The sequence below is a fragment of the Antechinus flavipes genome, chromosome 3 (assembly GCF_016432865.1).
Source record: "Antechinus flavipes isolate AdamAnt ecotype Samford, QLD, Australia chromosome 3, AdamAnt_v2, whole genome shotgun sequence".
Taxonomy (NCBI): Eukaryota; Metazoa; Chordata; class Mammalia; order Dasyuromorphia; family Dasyuridae; genus Antechinus; species Antechinus flavipes.
The window spans coordinates 474,710,459-474,723,557 of NC_067400.1; the positions used below are offsets into that span (position 1 = coordinate 474,710,459).

The 13,099-nt window shown below is 38.4% G+C and overlaps 1 protein-coding gene across 1 annotated transcript in view; it reads right to left on the reverse strand.

Moving 5' to 3' along the window:
- Nucleotides 1-205: 205 nt before the first annotated feature.
- Nucleotides 206-13,099, reverse strand: part of BARX2 (BARX homeobox 2) — a 78,783-nt gene continuing 65,889 nt past the window's right edge. The window contains exons 3-4 of the mRNA XM_051986686.1: nt 12,439-12,523; nt 206-1,259 (exon numbers count right to left, since the gene is read on the reverse strand). Coding sequence (XP_051842646.1) covers nt 990-1,259; nt 12,439-12,523 — 355 coding nt within the window. The 3' untranslated portion in view covers nt 206-989. The remainder of the gene's footprint in view (nt 1,260-12,438; nt 12,524-13,099) is intronic.

Here is a 13,099-nt window from a genome sequence, read left to right on the forward strand (position 1 = left end):
GTATTAAACCCCTGCTCTAAGACAACGATAGTCCTAGGTGCTGCAAATAAAAAGATCATTGGAACAGAGCCCTGTTCTGAACAAGCTTCTGTCTAGTGACATGCATTTACTCTCAAACAATGGTCTCTCAGGTCTGAATGTGGGAATATGAAATTCCTTGTTGAATTCCTACCCATCCCCCCAAGACAATGAACACACAATCCTATTCAATTATTTATTTTTTAATTAAAAAATAAAAGTTATCTTAACACATCTGCGTTGCAGCTGTTGGGGATGACATCCCCACTGGAGCAAGGCTATAGGAAAATGTTCTTGGGTCACCTTATCACCCTTTAATTGGTACAAAGGCACACATCAAACAAACAAACAGGAACTTTCTTCAGAAACAACTCTAGTAATTCAGAACTCCCTTATCCCCTGACCCACCCTGCCCTTCCCCCTCCCCTCAAAAAATTTTAAATGTTTTCTTTTAAAACCTACAAGAAATAAGTGCTAGGTCACCAAGGAAATTGGGCAGCTGCCCCAGTTCTTCCATATCTCTCTGCTTTGATTGGTGGTTGCCCTGGAGCTGATAGAGAAAAGAGCTATGGCGTCCTCCCTCTTTGTTCCAGGATACAGCCTACCCCATAGATAGGTATTCTCAGCCAGAATACCTGGGTATTCCATCTCCATGGAACCATCTCCATGACAACCATGGTGTCAGTAAGATCCCCAAGGAGCTCTCTTCCTTTAGGCAAGTTGGGTAGCCCTGTGGCAGCACACCCTTTCAGCAGGAGCAAGGCCTAAAACAAACAAGGGTTCATTCAAGTGCATGCATGCTGATGATGATGTGAGAACATTCTGGGAGGAGGGGAAGGGTTTGCCTGCCTTCTCTCCTCCCCAGGCACATCAGGTGTGAGTTCTTTGGTGAGTTTTTTCTCCTTACTTCCCCCTGCCTCCTTTTCCTCTTACCCTCAGTCACTCCCTCCCCTCCCAAGAAAAGGTAAATTTTAGCTTGATGATGCTGTCTCCGAAGAGGGAGGTGGCAGCTCCTGGGACTGGCTACTGGGGGACTCAAGGGCCTCTGTGGGGAGATCAGATGCCTTGGGTTCCTCTGGAGGTTCCAGCTTCTTGTGTTCCTGAGTGGGCTCTAGCACATCCTGATTCTGAGCTTGACTATTCATTTTCTCTTCAGCTTCAATCTCTTCTGAGGTGGGGATGGAGTTCTTCTTGGGACGCCCTTTGGGTTTGGTAGGAGCTTCCTGCCCACCTTTTAGAACCTGGGAAGGAGAAAGAGGAGAAATGAAGTGAGAGAAGGAATTACTTAAAGGATATCCAACAGATTGCATTCAAACCATATTTTGACTCTATATGTAAAGCAAGAGGCAACATAGTGCAATGGAATCCTGCCTCTCAGGCTGGCTGCATTCTGCTACTTACTTATAATTGGTATATAAATATAGGGTGAAGAAATTCAAGAAATCACAGAAAATAATAGACAATAACCCTGACAAAGGGAATATGAAGAGGTGGAGAAATCATGATTGATGCCTGAATTAAGTCTTATAGAAAGATAAGGATTCTAAGAAGCAGAGATGAAGAGGCAGACCATTCCACACATGGGAAATAGCTCTTTCTTTTTTTTTTTTTTTTGTATTTTTTTATAGTTTTGATTTTATTTTTATATTTTTCCCAGTTACATGTAAAAACATTTTTTTTAACATTTGTTTTTAAAACTTTGAGTTCCAAATTCTTTTCCTTCCTCCCTCATTGAGAAGACAAGCACTTTGACAGAGGTTACATATGTGCAATCATGCAAAACATTTTCAAAATAGATATATTGTGAAAGAAAACATAGACAAAAATCTTCAGAAAAATAAAGAAAGCAAAAAAGTATGTTTCAAACTGTAATCAGACACCATCAGTTCTTTCTCTGGAGATGTTGGATCTCTTGGATCATTGGATTATTGAGAATAGTTAAGTCATTCACAGCTGATTATATTACAATATTGCTATACATTTGTATACAGTACATTTCACTTTGCATCAGCTCATGTAAGTCTTTCCAGATTTTTCTGAGCACAATTTGTTCAGCCAGGGAATAGCTTTTTCAAATATATCAAGATGGGCTATTAAGTTTGGAGAACAATTAGAATCCTAGATTGGCTGGAATATAGAGTTCATGAAGGAGAATAATATGAAAAAAGGCTGAAAAATAGGTAAAAGAATATCATAAAGGTCCCTCAACGCTACATGAAACAATCTCTCTCTGTCCTAGCAATGAGTATCACAGTTTTGATGAAAAGAGTGCTCAATCCTATATCCTGCAAGATGAAATTGGAGTCACACTCCCTGTAAAATATGCCCTAGATTCTCTAGAACAAATCAAATCTTTCTTCCTCTATACTCTGACAGCTCCTACTGTGTTAGCATCACATATTTTAGCATTTGTCCAAATACTATCTTTCCTACTTGGTTTATCTGTGTACTTCTCTAACAAAACTGTAAGGCCTTGAGTGAATATCTTACATTGCTTATATCTCCTCACAAAAGAGTTCCAGAAATAGTAATAGGATACATAAAATATAATAAGTAGGAAAGGGGAAAGGCTTCTATTAAGTGCTAGTCATTTAAAAATGGGGCAATATCTCCAAATATGTCAGTGAAATTATCACACAGAGTTGCATACATAGGTACTTAATAAATGTTTATTGATTTTAATAGGTGTTTAATTAATAGTCATGTTGAATTAAATTGATTTGAACTGAGTGTTCACTAGGGACTTGTAAGAACAATGTCTTGCCCCATGACAATAACATTATCTTTGGCAGCTCTCCGTTAGCCCCACTCCCAATCTCTGTCCATACTACTCTCCTTCCAAGGCATACTATTAGGGTGTTGTTAATAGGATTATTTGAATTAATTATTATCATGAGCCAACAACTACCCACAACTTAGGGTTATTAATGATAAACAATATAGTCATTAAGATGTTGTAATCAGGTTAATGAGCTCTCACAGTGGACCAGTCACTAAGATGCTAAAAGTTCAATTTAACAAGCATGTATTGTGCAACTACTATGTATAAAGTATGGTACTAAATAATAAGAACTCAAAGATATAAAAAAAACGTTTTTACCCTCAAAGAGTTTGCATTCTTCTGATGGGAGTAAGGGGGACATAGCAAGTAAACAAATGACTCAAAAAAAAAAAAAAAGAAAAGAAAATTTGAGGAGGAAGAAAACACTAACAACTGTGGATGAAAGGGAAAGAAGGGCTTTTCAGGTGATACCTGAGCTGAACCTTGAAGAAAGATAAGAATCCTGAGATGGAGGAGAGGTGCGAAGCAATTAGAAGGAGAGATGGAATGCCAAATGTAAAAAACTGTAGTTCATTTGGTGAAAGGAAGGGAGAAAGGAAGAGAGAGAGGAAGGGAAGAAGGGAGGGAAGGAGGAAAGGAGGGAATGAGGGAAGGAAGGAAGAAGGGAAGGAAGCAAGGAGGGAGGGAGGAAGCACTGAAGATTTCTCAGTTATGGAATAACATGGTCAGACCTTACCTTAGAAATTTAATCCAGGAAAATGACAGCCCAAATTTGTATCTTTGCTCTCCTTTTATAAGATATGTGATTCTGTGGGCCTTGGTTTCCTCATATATATATATATATATTTCTATCATGTTTTTTTTTCCTCTTCTTTTTTTTTTTTTGAGATAATTGGGGTTAAATGACTTGTCCAGGGTCACACATCTAGGAAGTGTTATATGTCTAAGGTCAGATTTGAACTTGGGTCCTCCTGACTTTGCCAGTCAGTCTACTGCACTATTTAGCTGCCCCCCTTTTCTCTTATATTTAAGCTATTAAATCTTAAAACTTTACTAAGACTTTTGATACATTTTATAGATGACAGACTATTAATAGAGAGATATTTATTAAGATCCCATTAAATTTCAGCACCATACAAAGTGCTGAGGTTGCAAAAAAAGAGTCAAAAGACAAGTCCTACCCTCATGGAGTGTACAATATACCTCTAAATTTCTTACTGGCTTCACATCAATGCTACTATACACCTATTATGTACCAGGAACTGTGGTGCTAGTCATGGGAGATAAAAAGACAGCAACATAACAGTCTCTGCCCTCGAGAAACTTACAGTACATTGGAGGAAGAGGGAACAAAAACATATAAGCATAAACAAATTTAATAAATAAATAAATGAATAAACAAATAAAAAAACAAACACATACAACATAAATACCAAGTAGAGAGAGAACACTAATAACTGGGGGAACAAGAACAGGTCCAAAGCAAGAGCAGCACCTGAACTAAGCCGTGAAAAAACATTGGATTCCAAGGAAAGGAGAACATTCCAGACATGGGAAATTGCCTCTGCAAAGGCAAAGAGGTGGGAAATGGCATGCCATACACAGGAATCAGAAAATAGGCCAGTTTCACTGGAAAGCAAAGTTTTTGAGAAAAAGTGTGATAAATGCAATCTAGAAAGTTGATTGTTCAGCTCAGTTTTTCATTTGTGTCTGATTCTGAATTTCCATCTTCCAGCTCATGTTACAGATAAGACAAACAGGGGTAAGTGATTTGCTTAGAGTCACACAGCTAGTCTGATACAGATTTGAACTCATGAAGATGAGCCTTGTTGACTTCAAACCTGAGAGTCTATCCATTGTGCCCCATAGCTACTGAATATAAGTTTACCATAAGAAAAAAGTTCCTAAGAACAAGAGCTATCAGAAAGTGTAAAGTGATGCCTCAGGAAGTCATATACTCTCTTCAAGTAAAGATAGAATGAATACTTGGTGACGATATAGTATAGGGAAATCTTTTTTTCAGCTATGGGTTTGATTAGGGATCTCTGAGATCTCTTCCAACTTTAAGAATGTGACCCTAAGCAGAGACAGAGATAAAAGGATGGATAATACAAAGTCTTTAAAGAACAACTTTCTCTATGTCTGACTCTGAAATTCTTTGATCTAGTCTAATTATATAATTACATGGGCAAATTCAAGCACAGAGATGTCAGTCAATTGGTCTACTATGAGGAAAATACTGGGATACAAAGAAAGGCCAAAAAATAATTCCTGCCCTCAAGGAACTTACAGTCTTAATAAGTGTCCTTAGATCACCAAAGATAACTAAGAGAAGTATATCTTCATTGTTTCCATATTCAGGTCCTACCTGTGTCCTCTAGGGAATACATTCCACGCTTAATCTTTAACTTCCTTATCACTGAATGAATTACTATGCTTTCTCAGGGCTCAAATATTTATTAACTAGATGGTGATATACCACCTTTGCCAAGTTATTTCTCCTCTCTTGAGTTTCATTGTCTGTGTTAATGCAAGAAGGGAGTTGAACTAAATTATCTCTGAGGTCTCTTCCAGATTTAATATTCTATTAATCCATAAAATGATTGCTTTTGACCAAAACCTATAAATCAGAGCACTTGAATATCTGTTCCACAAGTTTGGGACTGATCAATTTTCTTAGGAATTGATATGAAGGAGGCTCTTAATATGTAAGAGGACTTGATTTCCTCAGGTTATTTAAACCATGTCTTTCAGTAGCATTAAATTTCTTATATAAAATTCAGAAATTTCTTAGAAAACTTAAAAGTTTATATTGGCTAGGAGAAACTCATATAGGTTTTATCAGCCATATAGATTCCAATAGATGCTCCATAGGAACTTCAAATTCAACATGCCAAAAATAGAATTACTCTTACAAATTCACTCCATTATGACCCTTACTATTTCTTTCAAGGGATACCCACATTCTTTCAGTAACCCATGTTTCCTAGTCATGGAATTATGTTTCATACATCCTGCTTTTCTCACTTCATGTAGCCTAGGATCTGGAAAGTCTTGTTATTTTTATATTGCCACAATGTTCATCCCATGTGTCTCTTCTCTACTCATATAGCCACCACCCTAGGCCTTCATTGTCTCTGATCTGGCCTACTGAAATAGCTTTCTAATTGATAACTCTCATTTCTCCAATCCTCTACACAGCTTCTAAGATGATATTCCTAAAGTAAAGGTCTTCCTATGTAACACCCCATTCAATGAACTCCAATAATTGTCTATTTAAACTTCTTTGTTTGGCATTTAAAGCTGTTTACTACCTGAATTCAACCTCATTTCCCTGATTTATCATTCATAACTTTACAGTATATAATTTACAATCCAGGCTGGCCTTCTTATGTTCTTCATACATGCTTCCCTTCTTTATCTTTACACATCCAAGTCTGAAATAATTTTATCATCACCACCATATCCTAAAATAATGATTTTCCTTCAAAACTAAGCTCAAATACACATATTATGCTTTTCCTAATATTCTTTCCCTAATATCCTAATAATCCCTACACTTAGTGGTCTCCATACTTTACTTTCTAGTTATTGTGTGTGTGAGAGAGAGAGACACAGAGAGAGAAACAAGAGAGAGAGAATGAAAGAAGAGAGGAGGAGAAGAGGGGAGAGAGAAAGGAAGACAGGATTGAGACAGCTAAGTGGTACAGTGGAGAAAGAGCTTAGAGTAAGGAAGTACTGAGGTAAAATCCAGCTTCAGTCACTAGCTGCGTGACTCTGAGCAAAGGACTTAACCTCTGTCTGTCTCACTTTTCTTACCTGTAAACTGAGAATAACAACAGCACCAACCTCCCTAGATTGTTGTGAGGATCAAATGAGATAATAATAATTGCAAAGTGCTTAGCACATAGGTGGTGTTATATAAATGATAGATATGATGATGATGATGTACATGTACATGTCTCTTCCCAATGGAATGTAAGCTTTTTGTAGGAAAAGAGGGTATTGATGGGGTTCTAGTGGCAGTCAGAGAGTTGTGGGCAAGTCCTTTGTGAAAAAATTCACAAACCCGAAATATCAAATGGCAAAAATGGAAGTTTATTGTTGGATGAGAAGTCAGCCTCTTTAGGAGACTGACTTCCCGGTGGCAAAATCCTGTTTGGGAAATGGAAGCTGGCACTAAGAAGAGAATGTCTTCACAGGGAGCAGGATCCTGGCAGCTATGCCAAAGAGGCAAAGCATGCTACTTTGGACATTCTGCAAAGAAGTGAGTTTAAAATTGCTCTTTAATAGGGAATCTTGAGGCTCAAGTTTCAGGTTGAAAAAAAAGCCAAAGTCCCCAGGCCTAGATCTCCAATTGAATGGAAATCACTTTGAAGGCTCATGGAATTTGGAATTTCCTGAAAAGGGTCTGCATCCCCAAAAGATCAACAAGAGTGATTTGCCTTAGAAAAGCCCAGCCAGGAGGATATGCTCTCTCTCTCTCTCATAGACTCTCAGGAGTCTGGGAGACCCCAATCTCTCTTCTTTTGCAGATCAAAAAGGGACACAATTTCAGAGTGATTAATTTTACAGATTAAAGGGAACACAGTTTCACATCCCCATCGGTATCATTTTTTTGTTTTGTATCTAGCATGTAGCTGGATTTAAAAATGCTCATTGACTGATTAGGTCAGATCATTTTGGGAGCTGTTATGAACATATGACCATTGGCATACAGGTTAAACTAAAGGTCTTTGAGACTCTTGGCTATAAAATGCCATGATTCTGTTACATAAGTACCCTCAACACAATCTGACCCTAAAAACAGTCTCTTGTCAAATAAGAAATCACATAGTATAACGTGATTTCCAACACTTGTGGAAACTTCAGAGCCGTTAGGAACTCATGAAACTAAGTTGTTACTCTTCATCGCTGATGAGAGGAAGTTCCCTCCATTAATAAAATTACATATCTGACCCCTGTCCTCTCTCCTCCCCCAAATCTCCTGCCAAAGGATTTTATGAATCTACACCACAGAAGGAGCTACAAGTCCTCAGGTGGCTGAACTGCAATAACAAACAGACCTAATGTGTCAGAGTGATGGTTCTTGCATGAATGAGTCCCTTTTCAAGCTTCCACCTCATTGTCAAAGCAAAGACAAATCTTTAATAAGGCATTTGTACTGACAGGATTTCCCTTTAGGGAGAAGAAGTCTGTGGATGCATTTCTACCAAAGTCAATATCTGATCATGATTTCAGGCTTTCTTTCGAAAGCACCCGCCTGAGGAGAATAGGGTGCCAAGGTGGAGTTTGTGTTGAAAGTAGCTCCACTTACTATGAAAGGGGTTATACAAAATTAAGTTACCTGGTATAACAATCAAGTTATAAAAGGGCAGGTCTAAAGAAGCAACCTAATTGGCAAAAGAAAGTCCAGCCCAGGCAATTAGTGAACACCACCCACACAGTTTGGATAGACCCAACCTGGCCTTTTTCCTACTTTGAGGGGGAAAAACACAACAACAATCAAACCATTTTCTAAATGGAATCAAACATTCATGAGTGGTAATAATTAGGAGATAACTATCCTCTTCAGCAGCTTCAGGCACTCGACCTCTGGCCCCCTGCCTTTCAGCACACCTGAAACTGCAATTATCTCACCCCCACCATCCCACACCCAGTCCTGCATATTCAAATGAGCCTTTGTTGACTTGCAGTCCACGTCCTCCCCCTTCCCCCTCCTGATGGCCAACAATTCTCCCTTGTACCAATTTAACCCCCCAGGGTCAGGAGCGGCCTCTAAGTTGAATGTGGGCTGGGTCACACACCTCTCCCAGGCTCTCAGGAAAAACACCTGGCAAGCACATCCACTTCTTCCATTAGACATTCCTGTTCTAATGCCAGATTGAAGTCAAACTACTCTTTGCATACAAAGAACTTGGCTTTTTGTGACTTTATCAAGGCGATTGGTCTGAAATTTTCCAAAAAGACCAGGAACTGGACCAGATAATCTCCCAAATTACGTCCTGTTCTTCCCCATTTTTAGGTTGATTTACAATATTGCTTCTGGTTGTGTTTAGAGGTTTTTATCTCATCCGTCCTGGCTCTGCACTCCCCCATTAGTCTCCCAGATGAAAGGTCAAGGACAAGAGTACTTTCTTCCCTCATTTCAATATTGCCCCAAAATGTTTTGCATCACTGGATGTAATTGTTGAGAGATTTCTTCAAAACCAAAAAAAAAGCTCAAATTCTTTAGAATCAGCAACTCTCCTCCCTCGGCATTGCCAATAGAAATACTTTTTGCTAAAGCTAAAATTCCCTACTAGGCTAGGCTACAAACATGGCTGAAAATGCAAATAAATGGAACTGGTGGGTTGGTGTTGGTCACTCATTATGCTAGTAGAGTCGTTAGTCAAAGAGAAAGGCAGATCCCTGGAAATCTTAAAAAGTTAGCTTTGGTTTGTCTCTATGGGCCTCTGAAAGTTAAAGATAAAGAAGTGCCTTCCAATTTAGTTTCTCTGACTTAATCTTTTTCTGACACTTCCATTCTAATTTCATGGTTTAGATCCAGAATTGCTGGATCCTGGAATTAATAGGTCAAATGTCAGGAATTGTTAGACCATTTCTCCTAATGCTCTTGCTACATTATTGAGTGAATTTTGAGGGGCTGATCATTCCTTTTGGATGTTCTGAACAATGACGCACTTGCAATTTATTGCAACATTCTGTGGATGTTTCTAGAATAAAATCCAAGAGCAACAGAATGAGTTTAGCATCTAACATGTGAGATGAAATTTACTCAACCCGCTATGGTTTACCAATGATGACCAGTAAAAACTAGTTAGAGATGCTATCTCAGTTTTGGCAAACTGGCAACTCAGCCTTTGGCAGTGGTATGAGTAACTGAGAACCAAGTACTAATCTTTTTCCAGTTCCAATTAGGGCACTAGCCTTGGAGATATCTTTATTGCCCAATTATTTTTTTTCCTTTTCCTGCCCAGTAGCTTAGTTTGCACTAATGAGATTAAAGTAGATGTACTAAAGTTTTCAAGAATCTGTATTCTACAAGTGGTCCAAAATTCTCTAGGTGTGAATATGCCTCAGTTTGCCCCTTGAAATGTCCTTTTTCAAGGAATTTCAGGCATTCCAGTGCAGAGGAAGAAGAGATTTAAAGGATAGTCTAGGTAGGAATCTTAGAAAGAAGAACAGAGGCCCCAAATTCTAAGAAAGAAAGGAGAAAAATAAGCATTAATAAGCACCTACTATGTTCTATAGTGCTTTTAGTGTGCTTCTTAATCATATTCACTCTCATTCTTCTCTAGTAATAATAACTAGCATTTCTATAGAACTTTAAGGTTTACAAAGTACAATGATAATAGCTAACATTTACAGAGATCTTACTATGTGCCAGGCACTCTGCCAAGCACTTTTTGATTATTATCTCATTTGACCCTCACAACAACCTAGAGAGGGAGGTGCTATTATCATCCCCATTTTACAGGTGAGGAAACTGCGGCAGACCAATTAAGTGACTTGCCTAAGATCACAAAGCTAATAAATATATGAGGAAAGATTTGAACTCAAGTGTTCCTGACTCCAAGCCAAAGATCCTATCCATTGTGCCACCTAGGGTTAACCTTAATTCTGGATATATATGGCTTCAATATCTGCAGAAAACATTGAGAAGTTGTAAGAGACGGAGAAATCAGTGATGTGACTTTGGCAGCCAGAACTATCAGATAAAATGATCTTGGGGGAAATGACAAAATACTCAACTGGGAGTAAAGTAAGAGATCTCAGTTCTAGTACTGCAGGTGTCACTAATTTGCAATGTAATCCTGACAAAACATTTGGCTTTTGGGGAATTCATTATCATTTGTAAAATGAGAGAATTAGATATAGGGAGAAAATAGTTAAGAAGTAAGAACAGGGGGTCAAGCGCCAATCATTTCCTGCTCCAGGTACCCCTATACTGTCCCTGCTGAGGACCCCAGATAGTCAAGAACAGGGAGTTGTGAGGGTTCTGCACCCCAGGGACAGCCTTGTTCTGCTACCCTAACACAAATGTCAGGGGCCCCTGAAGAAGACAGTCCTACCAGACCTCCCACACTCTGTTGATCTTAAAGAAGTTACCATTAGTCACTCCGGTCTCCTCCCTGTCCTTGTGCCCTATGTGGTCTCACCCTTGGGAATATGCATGGCATGTTCACATTCTTCCCACCCCTTTCCCCTTCACTTATCCAGATCCTACCCATCCTTCAATCCCAGATCACATTACTCTGCCAGGAAGCATTCCCTGACTACCCCAGCCCACTTGAGTTTCTCCCTTCTCTGCAGTACAATTTAACACTTAATTATACATTTATGTATATACAGATACAATTATACATTGTCCTCTTTTGTTCCCTAATCATTTCCTGCGTAGGTTCTCCAATTAGACTGAAAATTCTGAGACAGGAACCCAGTCTAAAGTTATACATCTAAAGATATATTGTGACCTGATTTCACTGGAACAGGAAACTGAGGATAAGAAAACTTTCTTTTATGAATTCAGAACAGCTACTGCTTGGTGATTTAGAGAGGTGCCTGGGAACATAGAAGGAGTAAATGAGTTGCCCAGGAGGACAGCCAGTATGTGTCAAAGAGAAGACTTAAGCCTAGCTTTTCTTGTTTCTCAGGTCTTCCTAAATCTTTCCCACTATTTACTAGATCTTTTTAAAGTATTATATAAATGTGAGTTATTATAATAGTCATTTATCAAAGGGATTATAGGGCAGAGGGAGTGCTCAACAAATACTTTTTGATTAATTTATTAAAAGGAAATGTGTTTGCATTTGTAACTGTATCTCATTTTGTTTATGCTTCATCAGTCAGAATCTTCACATTAAGAATCCATCTTTTAAAAAGCCTTCTTAGGTTTCACTTGCCCCAAAGAGCATCCAACTGGCACAAAGGGAAACAAACACTGCCTTTTCTGGGAGAGAAAGGTAGAGGACAGTCTCTTTGGTTTTAATTCCATTTAAATCCTGTTCCTATATCTACTCCCCACCCATAGAGAAAGCTTATCTTTGAAGACAATGTGAATGGAGAGACACTGTAAGGATCTATCATCCTAGTCACCCAACCTGAAATTCTTTCTATTTATGCTATTCCTCTTGGTGTTAGAATGATAAGGATGTCATGTGGAGATGACATTGTTAATAGGAAAAGGAAGTGGAGTTCTAACTTTCTCTTTACCCAAGGTCAACTTTATATTAAATAACATTGGAAGCAGAGACAATGGGATGAGAAAGAGCACTATATTTGAAGTTAGAAAAACTAGATTTGAATCCCAACTCAGTGGGACACTTCAGTCTCAATTTCTTCATATACAGAATGAAGAGATTAGACTGAATGATTTCTAAGGTTCCATCCAGCTATAAATCCTGTGATCTTGCCCATCCCCAAGGAGAGACTTTGAAAAATCCCATCCAACCAAATTTCAGAGAATTCCAGTTTCAGAACTGGAATGGACTTTAGAGAGCATCCTGTACATACCACCCTTGTTTCATAACTGATGAAAATAAACCAGAAATGAAATGATTTCTCCAACATCACATAGCTTGCTTCCAACCACTGAAAAAATCTTGGAATGAGATTATTTAAAAAATTATTTTTACCATTTTCTTCCATTTCATTCTGCGATTTTGATACCAAGTCTTTACTTGGAGTTGAGTGAGTCCCAGAGACTGGGCAAGGTCCAACCTAGAAGGCAAAAGAAACAGATATGTAATGAGATAATGGGAAAAGGCAGGCAGGCAGTAATGGGGTCCTCCAGGGTTCAACCCAGCCCTTCTCTTCCACAAAAATCAATATTAGCTCTTCCAGAAAAACTTTCTATGGATGAAAATCCCTTGATCAAAGGTGTTTAACCTTGATATAACAATGTAATTTTTTCCCCATCAAATTTCATGGACCTTCTGAAATTTATCCACAGACTCCTTGGAAAGACTAAGAACCCCTACTCTAGAAGATGAGAAGAGTCCTCATCCCCAAATTTTCTAAGAACAATTCTCTACCTCTAAAATTTCACTAAGATGGAAGGCATTTCCATCCCTTCATAACAAAGTTTTCTTCCTGATATATTTCACCTCTGGGACTCTAAGGTGAAGGCTTTTGCTAAACATCCAAAATGGAAATAAAATACAAGGCTATATATTTTTATATAAATTCTATATATTCTATAAGACCTGTCCAAGAGATATTCCCTCACTATTCCAGTCCAAATCAATCTCTTTTTCTTAAACTCCCACTGCTCTTAGAAGCAACATGGTTGAATTT